Source organism: Trichosurus vulpecula, chromosome 3 (genome assembly GCF_011100635.1).
Source record: "Trichosurus vulpecula isolate mTriVul1 chromosome 3, mTriVul1.pri, whole genome shotgun sequence".
NCBI lineage: Eukaryota > Metazoa > Chordata > Mammalia > Diprotodontia > Phalangeridae > Trichosurus > Trichosurus vulpecula.
In genome coordinates, this window is record NC_050575.1 from 444,675,929 (window position 1) to 444,697,114 (window position 21,186).

Below are 21,186 nucleotides of genomic sequence, written 5' to 3' on the forward strand. Positions count from 1 at the left end.
TTTCTATTTTAGTTTGGCATCACTGTGCTAACACATGTCCTCATACTAACATTTTTAAATTCCCATCACTGTTCCCAGGATCCTCCCAACTGGAACAAAGCTCACTCACAGCCCTAGGTCTCTAGGATTAGAAAGCCCCAAATCAAAGGTTCTGGGTGAGGGACGCCCAGCATTCAAATAAACACTGAGCATTTCCACGCAGTGGGACATTTCCAATCAGCCTGATATTTCTAAATATTCAGATATTTGTCATCACATGATCTTGCGGGCAGTCTGATGTTTCAGGTACAAGCTAAGTGCGAATGGGAAAACTCTCTTACTAGCAATAGCTGTGAGCTGGTGATCCCTGTGCCAGGGATGGTCCCACTCAGAGGAACACAGGCTCCGAAATCGGAGGGCCTGGGTTCATGTCCTGCCTCGGTTACTTATTTCCTCTATGACCTTGAGCATGTAACTTAACCTCAATATTTTTATTTCTTTATTTTCCAATTACGTGTAAAAAACTGTTAACATTCATTGACCTCAGTATCTTAATTTGTAAAATGAGGGGGTTTGGACCAGATGGTCTTTGAGGTGCCTTCAGACTCAAGCTCTGATCCTAGAAAATTATGAATAGTTCTCAGAGATGGCATCACTTCCATCCAGTGCCAGAAGCGGCTCTAAGGCCCTTGCTTACAACCCCACACAAAGCCCAGGCAACCTTGCCCTCTCCTCCTCCACTCTCTGGCAATGGACTTCCAAGAGGAATCCACAAAAGCCCTTTAAAGGGAGAAGGCCCTGGTCCAGAGACATATGGTATTATTTTATAAAGAATATTATAATTACGTTGTTCTTCATTCATTTTTCAGTCACGTCCAACCCTCCGTGACCCCATTTGGGATTTTCTTGGCAAAGATGCTAGAGTGGTTTGCTATTTCCTTTTTCTGGCTGATTTTTACAGATGAGGAAACTGAGGCAAACAGGATTAAGTGACTCACCTAGGGTCACACAGCTAAAAGGTGTCTGAGGCCACATTTGAACTTTGGAAGAGGAATTTTTCTGACTCCAGACCCATCTAGCTGCCCCAATATTAGAACTGCTGTCATAACATTATATATCATGGTTATAATAACATGTTACTACAGTAATATTATTTTCTATAATGTCCAATTAATGTTATAGTGTTAATTATATTATTTACTGTATACAAATATATAATTATGGAATTTATTAAATATTTCTAACATTTACTATATTAACTATCACAATGTTGCATCGTGTCGTCATTACAACAGAGTACCCCAGTCATAACCACAAGAGTGCCCATACAGCAATCATCAGTGTCTCGATGGAGGTTTGCCGAGCACTTTACACGTGTCATCTCTCTTAATCCTCACAATAAACCCGGGAGCTAGAGATCATTATCGTCATCCTTATCTTACAGATGAGGAAACTGAGTCTGGTGAAGTCTAGATGGCTCTCCTAGAGTCACAGAGCGGGTGAGCATCTGAAGCAGGGTTCCAGTTGAGACCTCACTGGCTCTGAGTCACTCAATCCACTGGGACACCTGTAATATCAATTGAGGTGGGACTTTCTTACTGTTTTAAAATGATTCATTGTCTTTGAGTCTTACTAGGGGCTAAGCCCCAGGCCCAAACCCCAACTAGGTGCTAAACTTATGTGGGTGTGACTTGGTAACCAAGGTGGGGCCCCAGGTGGGGCTAACTAAGGGAGGGCCTACTTTACACATGAGTTTGAGTGATAGGTTTGGGACATCAGAGGCTCTTAGACCACGTGGGTTTAAGTGGCCTCTTTGTGACAATTTTAGGTCACATGGGTGAGTCGCATGTGTGACTCACCCTTGACCCTGAAAAAGATATAAAACCAGGGGTTGGCTTTCTCTTCCCCAGAGCTCTTACCCACAGCAGTGGTGGTGCGAGTGACTCTGGGCCAGCCCACGTTATGAGCTCCCGGCCTGAACCTAGATGTTGGTAACTATGAATCTGTATTTGGTCTGTCTGTCGATGTTTGTAATTTGTTTAGGGCTCTCACTCGTGCTGGTGTGCTGATGCGGAGACTCCGGGCAGCTATTGCTAAGGGCCCTCCAGCTTGTAACCCAGATGCTGGAACTTTGTTGAACTCTGGTAACTACGTATTGGGATTTGAATCAGACAAGGTCTGTCTGTCCACGTTTGTACTTTGCATTTTGCTCTGAAGTTCAGGCTGGTGGCTCTTTCCCCTGAACTAAGTCAATGATATTTGTATGCTGAATTAAAGTAAGCTTGTCAACCCCTTAACATTGCTTTCCTTACTAGAGCAGATCAAAAGAACCTGTGCTTTTGCGGTGCGCTTGTTGTGGGGTTGAGTTGGTCTTTCACCCCCACAACAGCTGCTAGCCGGATTGCTGAAACAACACCTCACTGTCCCTATGGCAAATGGTAGAATGAATGAACGGACGACAAAGAATTTCTTAAAAGCCTACTGTGCGCCAATCACTGTGCTGAACATGGTAGAAAGACCCCTGGGACTCAGCATCAGAAAAGCTGGGTTCAAGAAAGGTAGCACGATTTGGTAAACTTGAAATCAGGACCAGAATTCCAATCCTGCCTCAAACACTTACTGTTGGTCATGTGACCCCAGGCACTTCCTCGCCTGTATAGTGGGGGTCGGACTCAATAGTCCCCAAGGGCACCCCCCAGCCCTAAATCTATGATTCTTAGATCTCCGGTCTGGGGTCAGCTACTTTCTGTTTTTTACTGTGTGACCATCAGGAAGTCTCAGTTCCCTCAACTCTCAAATGGGGGAAATTATACTTGCACTGACTCCTTGGTTGTGATAATCACAGGAGCTGGAAGGGACTTGAAGATCTCCCATTTTAAAGATGAGACGACAAAGGCCCAAGGAGGCTGGGTCTACTGAGACCACACACATAGTGTGAGATTGGAAGTTCCACCTTCTTGACTCCAAATCTATGCTCTTTCCACTGTGCCATTGTGCATGGAGGCTCTGTCACCATCAAACAGCACACGAACATTTTTTGCCAGATTATGTGGCTCAGTGGACTTAAGAGTCAGGAAGAACTGAGTTCAAATTCTGCGTTGGACACTTAGTAGCTGTGAGACCCTAGGCAAGTCACCTAACTTCTCAGCCTCCATTCCCCTCTGTAAAATGAAGACCAGCCTAGACAACCTCTAAAGTCCTGCCCAGATCTAACTCCATGACTCCATCATTGCTGGAAACTCAGAAATTCTAACCTGAGAACAGCGGGCCAAGTTCTTTCCTGGGATTGTTCCAGGGAATGGCGAATGATGGTGCCCAAGAGGAGAGCACAGGTCTGGGATTGCAGCCCAGCGGGCCGAGCAGTGAATGAGCAATTTGTCCTCTCTGGGCCTCAATCTTCCCAGCTCTAGAATGTGAGCTGGATCAGAGGATCCATCCTTGACGTCCCTCCAGTTCTAGAATCCCATGATTCCCAAATGTTGATGGAACTGTACTGAACTCTGGCCCTCCTGGTCCCTGCCATTGGTCATCTCTGAGCCCAGGCAGGAGGAGGGTCCATGGGCACAACAGAAGAGGTCAGGGGAGGAGCACCGGGAATCCTAACTGAGCAGCTTCAGAGTCACCAATTAAGATTCCAGAGTCCCAGGGGATTGTTTCTGTGGTTTGCTTTATAGAGTGAGCTCGGGCATCTCAGTTTTCCATCTTAGTACAGAAATCCACTACTTGAAAAGCCAGTTGTGTCTTAATATAAATATAATAATAACAACAGCCAGCATTTAGATAACGCTTTGTCCTTGCAACAACCCTGAGAGGTAGGGGCTGTTATTATCCCCACTTCACAAGTAAGGAAAGTAAAGCAGACAGAGCTTGAGCGACTTCACAGGGACCGTATGTTTAGAGCTGGAAGAGACCTCAGCAATCATTAAGACTAATTCCTTCATCTTACAGATCTGAAAACTGAGGCCCAGAGAGGTAAAGTGACTTCAAAGCATCATGGGATCACAGATTTCAAGCTGAAGGAGACCTTAGAGGCTGTCAAGGCCAATCCCTCCTTTTGACAGATTGAGAAACTGAGGCTGAGTGTTTAAATAGGACCACAGGGAGATAGAAAAACTTCAGAGCAGGGGTTCTTACCGGAGATCTGTGAACTTTTAAATATATATTTTTACATATGTAAATTTTTATACATATACATATATAAACTATTTCAAGATATTCCATTTCCTTTATAATCCTCTGTATGTTATTTTGTGCACTTAAAAACTGAACTCTGAAAAAGGGTCTAGAAGCCTCACCAAAGGGCCAAAGGTCACCAAAAGGTTAAGATTCTGCATCCTGGAGGTCAGAGAGACTAAGCCCCTCATTTTATGCCCAGGAAGGGTTAAAGGTTCTGTCCAGGGCCATGCAGCAAACTCACGCCAAAGGCTGTTTCTACACAAAGGACCCTCATCCTGCCAGGGCCTGCTCCGAGCATGCTAGAAGGGGCAAGGAGTCATATGTAGCTCCAGAAGGTGGGGGACAGAAGACTGGCTCCTTGAGCTGCCAGGCCATGGGGAATACACGGGCCAAGACAGCCCCTACCCTGCTGGGACCAATATGAAGAAGTCAGGAGGAGGCAGCACATGGATAACCCAGAACAAATTGCTTACCATCTGAAGAAGGGAGAGAGAAAATGTAGAACTCAAGCACTTTTAAAAGTGAATCTTAAAAATTGTTTTTACATGTATTTGGAGAAAAAACTATTATTAAAAAGTAGGGGGTGGCAGCTGGCCTCAGCAGACCCCAAACCAGAACAGATGCCCCCTAAGGTTGCTTTCTCCTCTAATGAATCTGTGGTTTTAGAACTGGCCAATCCTAAGGGAGCCTGGACATTTAAGCCAGGTCAACAGTGCCCAAGAATTCAGCAAACAAAGAAACGGGGCATCACCTACCTACAGCTGAGTGCTCAAGCCCGCATGGAGGTCCAGCAGAGACAAGGAGGATGAGATGGCCTCAGACCTAGGAACTGAATGAAAAGGCATTTGGACCATTGCCCACAGCAGAGAGGACCCAGAAGCCATGGGCTAAGGCCAGAATGAGAGCCTTCAGGCCTGGGCAGGGCGGGCTTGTCTGCTGCAGGTGTGACAGCTTTAGGAGGAGGTATGGAAGCCAACATCTCCATCACAGGTGCCCAAGCCGGGCAAGCACACTCGCTATTAAAATCAGGCGTAGACTGGGTAACAAGTATGACCCCAGTGCTATGCTAAGCACTATAAGGGATACAAAAATGGATCCTATGCAATCCCTGCCCTCCAGGAGCTTACAATCTAGCTGTGAAGGCAAGGTTTACGTGTGGGAAATCGTCAGAGAACCAGGAAACAAGAAATTACCTGGCACTGATCTGGTACAACAAATAGTTAAAAACTCAACTTCATGAGTATAAGAGAAGGAAAGTACGAATAGCTCCTTAGAAGAAGATCTGGGGGTTTCAGTGGATTGTGAGCTCAATGTGAGTTAACAAAGGAATAACTAGTCCCTAGAGGGGGGATTTAAACTTTGGCTGTGCTATTATCCTAAGGAGGAGATGGTCTGAAGGTACCCTGCCTTGGTCAGACCACATCTGCAGTATCCCACTTGGTTCTGGGTGCAAAGTTACTGGAAAGGCATTGATAATCTGGAAGGCAACTGGCCTATGACCCTTTGATTGGATCGTTGCTGGAAACTCAAAACATTGTAACCTAAGGACAAAGAGTAAACATATTGTTCCTCCCAAAGCACGAGCAGTTAGTGATGGCCAAGGGCTGTGCCCCCAGAAGACTGGGTGCACTGAAGGGAGATGTTTAATGGGAAGAAGAGAAGACTTCTTTTGTATATGGTACAGCCCGCAGTAGAACATAAGCTCCTTGAGGGCAGGGCTCAGTTCACTTCTGGCACTGTATGCCTAGAGCCTGAGGCACACTTGTCAATTAATAAACGCTTGTTGAATGGAATCGAACCATCTGATGAAATGGACAGAGCCAAGTATCACCATCCTCTTTTTATAGATGGGAAATTGAAGCCGGGTAGTCAAACGACTTGCCCATGGTCACAGAATTAGGAAGTGGGAGAATCCAGGGCTCCCAACCTTTGGGTCCACGAGGCAAAAGAAAGGCTTCTTCCAGCAGCCCCAGAGAAAGACAAATGGGAAACCCATGACTGAGGGCCAGGTGACTCTCTCCCCAGGGCCCAGCCTGGCACTTAGTAGGTGCTTAACAGGAACAAACTGACTGGAGTGTCATTGTGGGGGTAAATACTCATGGTTTAGGAGCCAAATCGTTCTAGGCCAAGGTCTACACAGCCACCTCTACAGCTTATCTAGCTAATTTTCAACCCGGATAAGACCGCGATGGATTACTTGCTGATAGGTTGTCCGGCAGGGGTGTGCTCTACCTCATACCCTTCTCTCCTCAAAACATCAAGCACTGTGTCGTTGCCCATGAAATGACCTGCAGTTAAGAAAAACAATCAGAATCTCTGGAGAGCACACGTACACACACACACACGTACACACGCATACGCACATACACACATAAACAGAAAGAAACATGGGGGAACCAATCCCTTACCACTGTAAGGGGCCATTGAAGTCACAAAGCCCTCTCACTACGTGAGTTCAGTTGATCCTTACAACAGCCCTGTGAGGTAGGCAGGACAAAGGTCACCATGGAAAGGAGCAGGTGTGGCCAAAAAGGGATGGAGTCCTGTCAGAGCTGGGCTCAAATGTGAGCATTTAGCCTGGGAGAAAAGAAGGCTCATGGGGAACATGATAGCTTTCTTCAAGAAATTCAAAAGTTTTCATATGACAGAGGGATTATTGGAACTGTTCTGCTTAGCCCTAGAGGGCAGAACCAGGAGCAATGTGGGGGGGGGGGGGAGCAAAAAGGGCAACTGAGGCTTGAAGTCAGGAAAAATCAATACGGCTATCAGAAAATGGGGAGAGGCAGTAAGCCCCCCACTCCCTGGAGGTCTTCAGGCTAAAGGTGCATGATGTGCAGGGGATTGTTTTCCAGGTATGAGCTGGACTAGAAAGGCAGCAAGGTCCCTTCCGACTCTGAAATTCTCTAACACTGACTGACCACAGTGCATGACCACTGACAAATTGTGTGCCCCATCTGTCACAGGAACAGCATGCTATACCTGCTACACAGGAGGTTTGCTGAGGATTAAAGGAGAGTTTAGGTGTAAAGTGCTTCGCAAACTTTCAAATGTATATAAATGGTTAGATGCCATTATCCCCAATTTACAGATGAAGAAAAAGTCTAAGAGAAGTGAACTGACTCCCTCAAAGTCTCCCAGCTAGGAAGTGGCAGTCAGGACTTGAACTCAGGTCTTCTGGCTCTTGGGTCAGTACACTTTGCCACCATGCCTCACAGAATCATCGCTGCCCTGTTTATCTCTTACCATTAGGACCTTTTACACAAGTAGACCGAGGAAGACGAGCCTTGGGGAATGATAGAAACTGATGCTTTACTGGGAAGGCATTCATTCTCCCAGGACTCCCATAGCCTGGTCTCTCAGAGGGCATCCAGCTCAGCCTCTAGTCAGTCTGGCTGGAGGGGGCCACATGAGGGCAGAGGAACCAGGTGCTCACAGAGCAAGCTCCCCTTCAAAAGCTAGGTGCCTCGAACAGGGCACTCTTCCAGACAAAGTCTAATAGCTGCCTGCCCCTTCTGCTACACAGAAAACAGCTGGGGGAAAATTCTAATTATCAGCTGAGGGCTCCGTTAGTCACCAATATCCAAAGGTAGGGAACTTATTCATTTTGTCATTTTCACTTCCAGGGGTGCCCTTCAATGGAACCCAATCTCTGCACCTTCTCTTCTAATGGACAGCCTGGGGCTCAAGCACCCAAGAAAAAGTCAATTATATTCTTCTCATAAAGGCAGAGAAGTGAACTTGGATTTGGGGCAAAAGTTTATAAAACAAGGTTCAAAGCAAGAAAGCATTTCAAGGAATATTCACTAAGTGCCTGCTCTGCAGCAGGCACTGGGGGAGAGAGAAAATTTAGATAAAACATGGTCTCTGGCCTCAAGGAGCTTATCATTTAATACAGGGATAAGAAGCATGCAGATGGTGATAGCAACTAGACCTTTAATTTCATCAATATAGGAACACCCAAGTGAAGAAACCCCCTCCGCCAATACTTCTCTAGAACTTCAGTCTTAGGAAGTTGTTTGGGAAGAACACTGAAAAATGAAGTGATTGACCCATGTCACAAAGCCAGTATGTGTCAGAGACAGAACTTGAACCCAGGTCTTGCTGACTTGGAGGCTACAACAGTTATCACTATGTTACAATGCAACAGATAAAGATAAGAGATGATTAAATACAACAAAGAGAGGCCCTGGGGGGGGGGTGGGAGAAGGGCTGGAGAGGTAAGAGAAGGTTCCATGGAGAAAAAACACCTGATGTGGGCTTTAGAGGATCGGTTAAGTCTTTATTTATGTCTGTTTCTCATTTTGGGGAGACAACTCATCCAAACTGGTCCCAGTAAATCAGCTGTAATTGGATGCGATAACTTTGTATCTTTCTCCTTTCCCCCAACAGGATGTTGATTTTGACCTTTGCTCAGACAAGATATGACTGGCCAAAGGCAGCCGATTGCTACATACTAGCATCCAGTCTTATCTTCTCTGTTAAAATATGGTCCATTTCGTTTGGGAGGGAGGTCGTTCGATGCTCACGGTGCCCAGCACTTTTCAATCCTCTCCTGAAGAATACACTTGTTCTATACGTGAGGGAGGAGACTTCTAAGCAGTCTACAAATCTTTCATCTCTCTAAATCTCGAAATGTATTTTGCAGAATAATTTTTACATCCTCCCACTGTGCCCATTTTCTTTGAGTTCCTTCCGTCACCAAGCATCAGGGACTTTATTTTGTAGCACAATGGGAAGGGCACCGTCTGTAAGGTCAGAGACCCTAGTTCAGATCCCACTCTGATGCTTACTATCCACGTGACCTTGGGCAAGTCACTTAACTTCCCCAGGCTCCACTTTCCTCTTCTTCCAAATGTACAACCTTCTAGTTCTGTGATCTTACAACTTTGTCAAGACCATCAAAGAATTTTTCTACTCTGTTATCCCTTTACAAGAGATAAATATTGGTGCATGATGTAAAATTGTCCTCATGTGAGAATACGAAATGTAGATTTCTCAAAGGCAGGTACGATTTTATATTAGTTTTTGCATTCTCAGAGCCCAGCACGGTGTCTGGCACATAACAGCTCCTTATCATTAGTTAAATGAACTTGAATTGAACCACAGAGGCAAGACTGTGAAGGGAAAAAAGTGAGGCCTGGAACTCAGGAGACAGAGAAAGCTGGAAGGTTACATATGTGGAGATGACATATTTACTTACTGGGGTGAATGTGTGTATGCATATATATACATATATGTGTGTGTATATGTATGTGTATATGTATATAAAATATACATATCTATCATATATACATATATGGACATGCACACATTTGACACGTACATATACATAAATGTAATGTATATATACACATATATGTATGTAATGGACACATGTCTAGATATACACACATGTCTATAGCCCTGTGTGTGTGTGTGTTTGTGTGTAAAATACTACCCCACCAAGTTGTATGCTCCTTAAAGGCAGAGGTTGTTTATGTTTGCCTTTTTGCCTTTGCATCCTCAGTGCCTTGTACACAGCAGACATTTAATAAATGTTTGTTGAACTTAGTTGAATAGTGGCCTGTAAGACCTGGGGACTGCATCTGCTGAAATGTTCCTTGGTGGTCTGGGGTGCAGGATGAAGCCAGCTTTGCCAACTCCCTTCTTCCCCTCTCCAAGGCCAGCCCAGCAGGCCTCCTTCCTTTCAGCAGCACTTTCTTCACACGGTCTTCTTTCACTTACAATATGGAGGTAGTTCAATTCCTCCAGTTCTCATCAACTCAGTGGTCACCCAACAAAGATGATGGTGCTGGAGCATCAAAGAATTAAATTAACATTTGTAGACTTGCTTCTCTCTCCCTTTTGTTTCTTTTTCCAGTACTATCCCAGAATCACAGATCTGTACAGGACCAAGGGCCAGCCAACATCAGGAAGGCCCACCATTACCCCTGGGGGCACCATTCCCCAATTTACATTTCCTTCATACCCTCTCCCTAGCACTGAACTGCCTAGAACTTATGCAGGCTGCTGACCTACTCACAGCTTTGGATGAGATGGGGACCACCAACTCTATTTCTTCCAATAAGATGGAGGGCCACCTGGTCACTGAATCCCAAGGCTCTCCAGGCCTTTCCACCTGCTGTGCCAGAGATTGCCAATACCACCTTCCCACCTACTGTTGCAACCTAAGGCAAGGCCCGCTAGGTCTTGCCATCCACTGAACATTCTTTTGGGTTGTGTCACCCAATTAGAAGGTAAGCTTCTTGAGGCCAGGCACTATCCCAATTTTTCTACTTGTGTCTGTCTCTATTGCTTACCATAGTACCTGGAATGGGGTAAGTTAGTGAGTACTTAATAAATGCCTTTCCCTTCATCCATTCATTTATGCTCTGTGCATTACCATTTGGACTATCTATGCCAGACCTGTAGCAGTGTTCCAAGCTCCTGTTGGTCTGATCGGCCACAGTTGGCCACACTCTGCTTTGACTCCAACATAGCGATGTCATTTTGGTCCTCTTCAGGCATGAAGGACAGCAATCGACAATCGATGTGTTACCGTTGACCAAAAAAAACCCCAGCCGCTAATGACACTTGGACAAACCTGGCTGGAGCAGCTATGGAAGACAAGATCTGCCTCTGGGTCCACCCTCAAAATTTGGCAGGAATCGTCCAAGCGTCATGTTCCGTGCCTTTGAGAACCCAGGGTCACTTTCACACCACAATGAGGCTTCAGAAAAGGGGCTTACGCAGAGACTAGGAAAAACTATGGCTGGTTCTATACATCCTATACTTGGCAACAAGCCTGGATTTTTATTCTGGCTTATTATGTATGCTAACCTTCATTTTTACCTTGAAGAAATGACAGAAAATTTACAGAGAGGGAAAAATTGATGGCGGGAGCACTACTGTCTAATTCGGTCTTTAAAACCCACTGAGTTGTTCAGATACAAATACTCTCCTACTCTTGCCTTTTTTAGACCTCTCTTGTGTATTGTCTTCCCCCATTAGAATGTAAGCTCCTTGGGGACAGGCATCGTCATTCTTTCTGGCTTCTATTTCAATCTCCAATGCTAAGCACAGTGCCTGGCACACAGTAGGCACTTAATAATTGCTTGTTGACTTGATTCTGCCCACTGAGGCCAAACAGAACAATGACGCGCCCTTCAAATACTATAAAGTTAGCTATCATGCTCTCCTGAGCCTTCTCTTCTCCAGAATATATATCTCCAGTTACTTCAGCCAGTTCTCAAAGACACAGACCCAAGGGCCTTCACTGTCCTGCTTGCCCTCTTCTGGGTGCTCTCTAGCTTCTAATTAATCAATTTCCTTCCTAAACTGTGATGCTCAGAACTGAACATTCCAGCTGTGGTAAGACCAAGCCAATAGAGAGCTGGGCTATCTCCTCCTCCTTCCCCCAACAGAATAGAAGCTTCTTGAGGGCAGGGACTGCTTTGTTTTTGTCTTTGCGCCTGGCACATAGTAGAGACTTTTAAAATGTTTATTAAGTCGATTAAAGAAAATAATGTCTGTCTTAATGCCAACCCAGATTACATTACCTATTCTGACTGCCCTGGTGCACCACTGACTCATACCAAGCTTGTGGTCCACTAAGACCTCTGGACATGAGCCCAGATCTTCTCATGATGGTCCAAGTCTCTTTCTAGACTTTATGAAAATAATATGAGGTGTGGAACCCTTTTCACTAACTCAGTTCCAAGATAATAATCCCTTGCTGCGACATGGGGCACAATTTACCAAACATTTCCAAAAGCCAATGTTTCACATATACACTATTTAAAAGCAAAAAGAGGAAAACACATGTGTTTATAAGGCAAAAGGTGACAACAATTCTGCGTGACTTAAACTTCATCTTCAGGCCCAAAACAATTTAGAAATGTCTTCAAAGGGAAACTTAAAATAATGTTTGTAAGGCCGCAAACAGTCCCATAAATGGCTATATATCCTAGCTGCGGCTTATGCTCAGCACCAACATCGACCATCCTCAGAAGGGAGGATCTCAGAAATTAGGGTGTCTTTCCTAAAAGTAGGAAAAGTCTAGCAAACTTGAATCTTCTGAGAAATCATTTCCCCCAAGTAGCATGGTGTCTCTGAAGAATATGACTGATGGAGCAAACAGCAGACTTAAGGATCAAGAGGCCTGGGTTAGAAGCCCGGCTCCACCAGGGCCCCATTTTGAGGCCGAGTGTCATCATCCCTCAAAGAACCTAAAATTCCTCAACTTTAAAGTGAGAAGTCGTTGGACTACATGGCCTCTAATATCACTTGAAGCTCTAAAATGTTCTGAGAATGGAGGCAACGTAACAAAGAATGAATATCTCTGAAGAGAACTGAGTGCCAGCCCTTTGTTTTAAAGGTAGGGGAAGGCATGATTTCACCGGCATATTTCATTTCTAGACAGAAAACTTCCTCTACCAATGCGGGTCAGTGCCTTCTATGGATGCTGCGCCCAGCCTTGGAGAGTGACCTCAGCTGCTTCAAGGCTTAGTGACTCACCCAGGGTTCCACAGCTATGGTCATTTCTCAGTCGTTTTCAGTCACATCCAACCCTCCATGATTCCATTCAGGGTTTTCTTGGCAAAGATACTGGAGGGGTTTGCCATTTCCTTCTCCGGCTCATTTGACAGATGAGGAAACTGAGGCAAACAGGGCTAAGTGACTTGCCTGTGGTCACACAGCTAGCAGTGTCTGAAGCTGGATTTGAACTCACAAAATGAGTCTTCCTGACTCCCAGCACTCTATCCACTGTGCCACCTAGCTGCCCCACACAGTGTGTGGCCAAAGGCAGGATTCGAACCTAAGTCTTCCTGGATCCAAGGCCAGCTCTCCATCTACTAGGTGACCCTGTTTCTCTGACCTCCCATTCCCAGCACTTTACCAGCTCTTGGACTGGAGTACCATTTAGTATCTGGGCAAAGCCCAGCTCTGATTCCCAAGTGACCTCATCGATGACAATCCTCCCCTAGAAACTGCCCTCTGGGATGGTGGGGTATCCCTATTTAAAGTGGTGGATCTAGGAAGCTCCTACAGCATCAGATCTGGTGGGAGTCATTCAACACACATCCTTTAAAAGGGGCATCGGGATGCCAAGGTGGGTAAAGAGCCTGGCCTGGAGTCAGGAAGATCCGAGTTCAAATCCAGCCTCAGAGGCTTGCTAGCTGTGTGACCTTGGGAAAGTCACTTAATCTTCCTCAGCCTCGGTTTTGTCAGCTATAAAATGGGAATAAAAGTACTTAGCTCACAGGGTGGAGGGGAGGAGCAAATGGGATAAAATAAGTCCAGCGTTGTATGAGCGACTGTCATTACAAACACCAGTTAGGGATCTAGTGCGCAGGAAGCACAGCCCAGCACGGCAGGGGGCGCGGACGTAATTCAATTCAAGGATGAAGTGAGCGTCAGCTAGATATGGGGCCGCTGACTGCGAGGAGGTGCCGCGGGAGATCCGAGAGCCAACAAACACCGCCCCTGCCCTGCAGAAGCGCGGCTTCGGACGGAACCCCAGGCTCGCAGACTTCGACTTGGGAAGGACCCTGGAGACCGCTAACTGCAGCACCTCAGTTCACAGAGGAGTAAACTGAGGGTCAGAGAGGTTAAATAATTCGCCCAAGGTCACACAGACAGCTGGTTTCAGAAGTGAAGGGATTCGAACTCAGATCCTCCGACTAGGCTATCCGAAAGGTGGTAATACCAACAACAAAGTCCTTAAAGATGGTAAAGCACTTCACAAATACTGTCTCATTCCATCGTCTCAACAACCCCCCGAGGCAGCTGCTATTTTCATCTCCATTTTACAGCTGAGGAAATTAGAACTGGTAGAGATTAGGCAGCTAGGTGGCTCAGTGGGTACAGCACTGAGCCTCAAGTCTGGAAGACCCAAGTTCAAATCCAGCCTCAGACACATAGCAGCTGTATGACCCCAGGTAAGTCACTCAACCTGTTTGCCTTAATTCACTGGAGAAGGAAATGGAAAACCAAGAAAATGCCAGGGACAATATGGTCCACAGGGTCATGAAGAGTCAGACGCAACCAATGACTGAAAGATAAAACAACTGTCATTGAGTGACTCGCCCAGGATTACACAGCTAGTAAGCACCAGAGGCAAGATTTGAACCTGGTTCTCACCAACTCCAAATCCAGCACCCCATCCACAACACACAAATAATGATAACACAGATGAGAATTGCAGGTATAGAGGGGAAGGGGAGGAAGGCAACAAGCATTTATTAAGCACCAACTTGTGCCAGGCACCATGCCAAGCGCTCTTTAAATATTCTCTCATCTGAGGCTCTAGGTTAGGATGAGAGAGAGGAAATCAGGGTATGTTTCACAGAGGAGGCACTGCCTGAACTGATCCTTAATTGAACTTAGAAATGGAAGAGGGCTCTCTAAGCATAGGGAATGACAGGAATCAGCAACAACACAGAGAGGCATGGAGGGGGGTGTACATATTTCAAATGGATTGAGGCAGAGACGATGTGAGGAGACGTAGTCTGGGAGGGCGCTGAGAAGGTCAGATGGATCCAGACAGCAAAAGGCCTTGACGGTCAGGCAAAAGACTACATGTAATTCTTTAAATCAATGAGAAATCATTGCAGATTTTGGAGTAGTGGACTTTTATAATCCAGGCTGTGCATTAGGAGGATTAGTCTGGCCACAATGTGTGAAACAGAGTGGAAGGAGAAGAGACTGGGGCCAAGAACCAGCGTAGGAGCTTCTGCAACAGTCCAGGGGGTAAGAGACGAGGGTCTGAACTGGGGTGACGCAAAGGGAAAGGCAAAGAGGAATGGCATGGGTGCGAGGTACAGGGATGGAGTGTCTGGAGTCATCCCATTTTCATCCGGGGAGACCAAGTTCTCTTCTTTTCTAAGCCGAGGCCTAATCTGAACTCTAGACACCTCTAAAGGCACATCTATATTTTGTATTCCAGCAGGGGATGATGGATCCTTCTCAGAAAAAATGAAACTAGCTCTCTCTAACGAGTAGTAAATGATTTTACATAATATAAAGTTCTTACTTCATGGTGCTGCTTTTTAGAGTTCTGAGAGTCTGAGGTGAATTAACTGAAGGCTGGAACAGTAAAAGAGGAAGAGAAATAGAAAAGGGAAGATTTGAACCCAGGTCATTTTACTCAAGCAGCTAGGGGATGCCAGGCCTGTAGTCAGGAGGACCTGAGTTCAAATCTAGCATGCATTAGATATTTACTAGCTGTATGACGCTGGGCAAGTCACTCAACCCTGTTTGCCTCAGTTTCCTCTTCTGTAAAACAAGCTGGAGAAGGAAATGGCAAATCACTCTAAGAATCTTTGCCAAGAAAACCCCAAATGGAGCCATGAAGAATCGGACACGACTGAAACGAAACACCATCAAAACAACCTTTTACTCCAGAGCTAGTGCTCTTTCCAATGTGCCAAAATGGTGGAAACTTTGACCGAAACAAGGACTTTCTGGAGGAGAGGGAAAGATAATTGTCTTCTATTTCTAAATATCAAACGGTCACTATAAGTAATTGTGATTTTCAATTCTTTTTAAGTTGAAACTGACCATATAGCTGGGCCCAAAGAGTAGCTTTGGCTCAGCAGCAACGTGGAAGGCAGTCTCCAGTGGAGTTCCACAGAGATCTGTGTTCCGTTTTCTACCTCTTTCTGTTCCTTGTTGTGCCTGGCACAGTACCTAGTACGTAACAGGTACTCCATGAAAAGCCATTGATTGACCAACTGCTAGATACAAAATTCATCCACTTAATGAACAATTATAAAGCACCACTGTGTCCATGGCACTGTATTAGATTCTGAGGGGGACAGGGTGGGTGTAAACAAAATTCAGATAAGATTAGCAAGCTCTGATTGGGGATGGAAAAAGAAAGACCCAGGAGAAGAGGTAAAGCAGGAGTGGACGAGGCACGGGGTCCTAGGGCCTCAATTTCTTGATGCTAAAATGGAGACAGTAAGATTTGTAGTGCCTATCCCACAGGCTCAGCATGAGGCTCAAATACAGTAAAGTCTGTATTTAAGCACTTTGAAAAACTTCAAGGCAAATCTAGTGTTAGCTACCATACTCAGTGTTTAATGACTTCTGAAATCTCTTTGATCACTAAAAATTCTATAATTCTGCTAGAAAGATTAGAAGGTGAGCCTGTGATCTAGCGTTACCCCTACATAGGATCCTGAGAAGAACAGACAGGAAGATAAAGGCCCAAAGGAATAGCAGGGGATGGAGGAGGGAGGGAGGGCAGTTAGGGAGCAGGGAATAACAGCACTGAAAAGTCACCCAAAACCAAGACTCCATTCTACAAGGGTGACCAAGATGAGACCAGCAGAGGCAAAAGCTGCCATTCACAGAGCAGCCCCCAGCCTCTATAGAGATCAGTGGGTTGGAGCCTAGGAATCAGTGGGCTTCTAGGAGCAGGTCCCTGAAGAGGCCTGCAAGAGGGGGCATCGAGGAGGGCAGCAGTTATGCTTAGTGGCCCCAACTCACTCTCTCACTCTCTCTCTCTCTCTCTCTCTCTCTCTCTCTCTCTCTCTCTCTCTCTCTCTCTCTCTCTCTCTACCAGACCCATGATTTAATTAGTATAAGAAACTCCCCTCTGCCCCTGAAGAACGGCATTTTCTGTGCAGCTGAGGAGGTTTGGGGCCTGGGTCACACAGAAGCTAACTAACTTGTTCTAGGTCACACAGGCAAAGGCAGGACTTGAATCAAGGTCTTTCCGACTTGAAGGCTAGCTCTCTCGTCACTGAGCCACACTCCCTCTCTTTCTCTTTCTCCTCACGCACCTCTAAATGACACTTCTTCCATGGCAAAAAGGCTCTCCCAACTACCATGTGCATCCATCCTAGAAGGCCAAATGGAGAACAATCCAAAGAGCTCAGCTTTGAGGGTGTTCCCAGGGGCCTGTATAGACCAGGCTGCCACAGGTGAGGACCAGTTTCTGCTACAGTCTAGTTCTGTGGACAGTCTACTCAGGAACTAACAATCCTGAAACTTACATAGTCAATTGCCTCAACACGGCCAAGTCTCAGCCATCCACCTAATGGCAGTAAACCTCCCCACCCAAACCCACTCCTAAATTACTTTGCACTTACTTTTTAATCTGGTTTATATTTACTTCTCTGTGTGCTCTTCTGACTCCCCTGCAACAGAAAGTAAGCTCCTCAAGGGCAGAAACTGTTTCACCTTTACCTTGGTCCCTCCACAAAAAGCCTACCTCAGAGATGCAAGGACTGGCCACATAGGAAGCATTTAATAAACATTTTTTCATTCGCTCATTTATTCATACATAGTGAGTGCTTAATAAATGCTTGCTGAATTAATTGATTCAACTTATTCCAATTAAGTCAACTAAGGAATTGTAATAAGTCGAAAGTATGGATAACACAAAAGGGTCTTTCCAAAACCACTCTGATTTGGGTTTTATACCAAATTTTGTGTGAGGGATACACATTCAGAAAAAGAAAAGAACGGAACACAAACCTTTCTCTGGCACTGATATCTGATCTCTCCCCAGCTTGCTGACCTTTGGCAGCCTGGACCCCAACTGGCCAGGTTCTGGGTGGGAGAGGGGTCAGGAAGGAGACTCAGAGATGCCAAAGGTACTTCCCACAGTGGCTGTTAACTAGTTGATAATATTTGGCCAAAGCTTTGCTAATTTTTTTTAGCAAATGAAAATAAGCTACTCCCACCAAAAAAAAGGTTTTTAAATCAGCAAGAGGGTATCAGCTGTCATTCTATCTGAGCTTCCAACAAATGCAGCAAACACAAGAGAATGAATGGCCTGGGTGAAAGCAATCGCGAACAAAAGCCAGAGGCAGGATGCTGAGGTACAGAATCTCTCAGCACACACCAGGGTCAGAAACTCACCGGCGCCAAAGGCAAAGAAGAAGCCTTTATCAGGATGCTCCTCCAAAAGGGCCTTCACTCGCTTCCCCATCCGTTCATTCCGTTTGTAGATGAGCTCCTGACGGAAATAGCTGTCGATCTCCTGAGCAGTGATGCGTTCCTGAGGCGGCAGCGTAGCATTAATAAAATTTGGAACCTATGTTTAAAACAAAGACCTTAAGGACTGTGCGATGGTTAGCTGCTTAAGGAGAAATGGAAAGAAGCAGGTGCTTGGGGAATGGCTGAATCGACTGTGTCCTAAGAACATAATGGAACGCTGCTGCACTCTAAGAAATGTCAAAACAAGGAATTCAAAGAAGCATGAGAAGATTTGTATGAACTGATGCCAAATGAAGCAAGCACAGCCAGAAGAACAATATACACCGTGATTAACAACATACAGATGGGAAGAACAATGCTATAAACCAATTAAAACTTGATGCTTCAAGCTTGACCCTAACAAAGAGGAAGAAGAAAGGACCTCTCTCCACTGCTTTAAAGAGATGGGGAATACGGCATATAAAATCAAGCTTTTTGATACATTGGTTAGTTTTATAGCATTTGCTTTTCTTTCTTCCTCGTTTATTTTTTATCATAAGGGATGGCTCCTAGGAAGGGTAGCAGGGAAAGATACAGTGTGAATATGGTAAATCTGCGTGTGCATGTATCTGTATAATTGGTTTAAGAAAAAGTACAGAGCTATTTTTCCAAGCCCACAGCCCTCAAGGGAACCCCCAGCTCCTTGAGTAGTGGTAGAACATGGGACCAAAGAAATAGGGTTACAAGGGACCTTAGAGGAAACAAATCCAATTTCTTCCTTTGACAAAGAAGTCAACTGAGGCACAATGGAATTGACTTGCTCAGGTTCATGCAGCCAGTTAGGTGTCCAAGGTAGGTCTCTGTGACTCCCGCATCCAGCACTCTAACCACTACACCACCGACCTTCAAATCAAGAATTAACAGCAAGAGAAGGTGGCAAGAGCCAGGCATTTTGTCTGGAGTCACAGTGACTCCAGAGAGATGCTTCCTAATGCTTCAGGGCCAGCTTGAGCTAAGGGATGGGAAGAGTCTAAGATAAGTCCCCATGGAGACCCAGGGAGAAAGATGCAGGAATCAAACACCTCAGTCCCAGGATGAAGGGTGTTCTGTCGAGCTGGCATTAGCTAGTGGCCAAACACCACGAGGAAGAGAGCTTCTGGGATACGTGCCATCCCGGCAAGGGAGGAGCTGTGGAGCACCCAAAGGGGGACAATACATAATTCCCAGCCTAGCCTGAGGGGCCCTCAGTGAGGGAGCCCAGGAGCTGGCAGCCACAGTTACATGAGATCACCGAAGGTTTTCAAGGGCATCTCCAAATTAAAAGGATTCTAGAAATAGTAGAAATCACAGGACCAGACCAAGCTGAAGCAAACACACATGAGGTTCTGTATCTTTTTACCCCTGAAAAGGGGCCTGAGAAATGAGGGGACCAGATGACTTGGAGGTTCCTTTTGGCTCTAGGTCTCTTATCATCCTATGAACTAATGACTGAAAGCTTAGGTCAGCCAATGCTCTGAAGCTTGGTCTTTGACAGTTGCCTTGGGGCACTGAGAGGCAACCACCTGGAGTCAAGATGGGCTGAGTTCAAATCCTGCTTCAGATACTTACTCATTGTGTAACCCTGGGCAAGTCACTTGAATACTCTGTGCCTCAGTTTACTCATCTGCACAATGTGGAGGTTGAGCACAAAGGCCTCTAAAGACCCTTCCAGCATGAAATCTTTGATGCTGTGACTTGCTCAGGGACCACACGGTCACTCATAAAGGTCCCGACTCTGAGCATGACCTTGCAACTTGGAATAGAATGAAATACACGTGTTTATGAAAGGTATGGCAGTGAATGTAAAAGGAGCAGGGGGTCACAGATTTACAGCTGGAAGGGACCACCGAGTCCAATACTCTCACCTGACAAATGAGGAACGGTGGCCCAGAGTCACAGAGCTGGTAAGTGACTGAGGTAGAATTGGAATCCAAGACTTCCTGACTCCAGTACAAGCTCTGAGGCTCAAAACCAACAAAATCTTTGTCTTGCCAATTCTCGCTCCTCTTACTGTCCCATCTATGTATGACAGGGGTAGCCTGCTAGGGTGGGTGGAGAACCGGCCCCAAAGCCAGGAAGATCTGACACATTCTTGCTGTGTGGTATCAGGCAAGTCACTGAACATCTCAGTGACCTAGGCAATTTCCTAAGACTAAATAGCAGCTAAGTGGTGCAGTGGATAGGGTGCTGGGCCTAAGGTCAGAAGGACCTAAGTTCAAATCCAGTCTCAGACACTTACTAGCTGTGTGACCTTGGACAGGTCACTTAACCCTGTTTGCCTCAGTTTCCTGCAGCTGGAGAAGGAAATAGCAAAACATTCCAGTATCTTTGCCAGGAAAACCCCAAATGGGGTCATGGAGAATTGGACACAATTGAACAATCAGAAGAGGGACTTTCTTCACCAATAAAATCATTATTGGGGACCCATCAATAAAGGAAAAATTAAATAATGAAGAGCATTTGGCTTTAAGATTTGGGCTTGTTCCCTAGACTTAGTACTCCCCAAAGAAGCAAGGTCAAGACATTTTCTTGAAATGGAACCAAGGCCAGGCTGGGGCAGATGGGGGAGGGGGAGTGGGTTAGGGATCTGGGGAGTCTAATTTGCATTCAAAAGAGAAGTCTCAGCAACGGAGCTGGACATCCACCAGGAAAAGAGAGCTCTGCGGAAGCATGCCAGGCGTGGACGGGCTGGGGTGCTGACCTACCTGTGAGTTATCGTGGCTGAAGATAATGGAGTTGAGGTCCCCGCAGTTATAATGCTTGATCAGATCCTCTGTGGTGTAGGGAGTCTGGAGGCTCCCCGCCCGCAGACTCTCTTGCTGAAGGAGGGTCTGATTCAAGGCAAAGATCACCTGAAAAGGGCAGGCACGGTACAAAAGAGTCAGATCGAAGTACCGGGTGGGCCCCAGAGAGATGTACGCTGCCCACCCTCCAGTGGAAGGAGAGACATGATTTTATTCTTAATGGAGAAGTTTACCACAGCAATTGACAGCATACTGAATCCAAGGCACAGGATGTGGGTTCAAATCCCGCCTCGGATCCTGACTACTTCTGTGACCTAGACAACTATCCCTTCTCTTG

General features: G+C 45.8%; 1 protein-coding gene across 1 annotated transcript in view; it reads right to left on the reverse strand.

Annotated features, from left to right (window-relative positions):
- TRABD2A (TraB domain containing 2A) overlaps window positions 1-21,186 on the reverse strand; it is a 64,273-nt gene that overhangs the window by 7,269 nt on the left and 35,818 nt on the right. The window contains exons 3-5 of the mRNA XM_036748012.1: window positions 20,811-20,957; window positions 18,010-18,184; window positions 6,353-6,443 (exon numbers count right to left, since the gene is read on the reverse strand). Coding sequence (XP_036603907.1) covers window positions 6,353-6,443; window positions 18,010-18,184; window positions 20,811-20,957 — 413 coding nt within the window. The remainder of the gene's footprint in view (window positions 1-6,352; window positions 6,444-18,009; window positions 18,185-20,810; window positions 20,958-21,186) is intronic.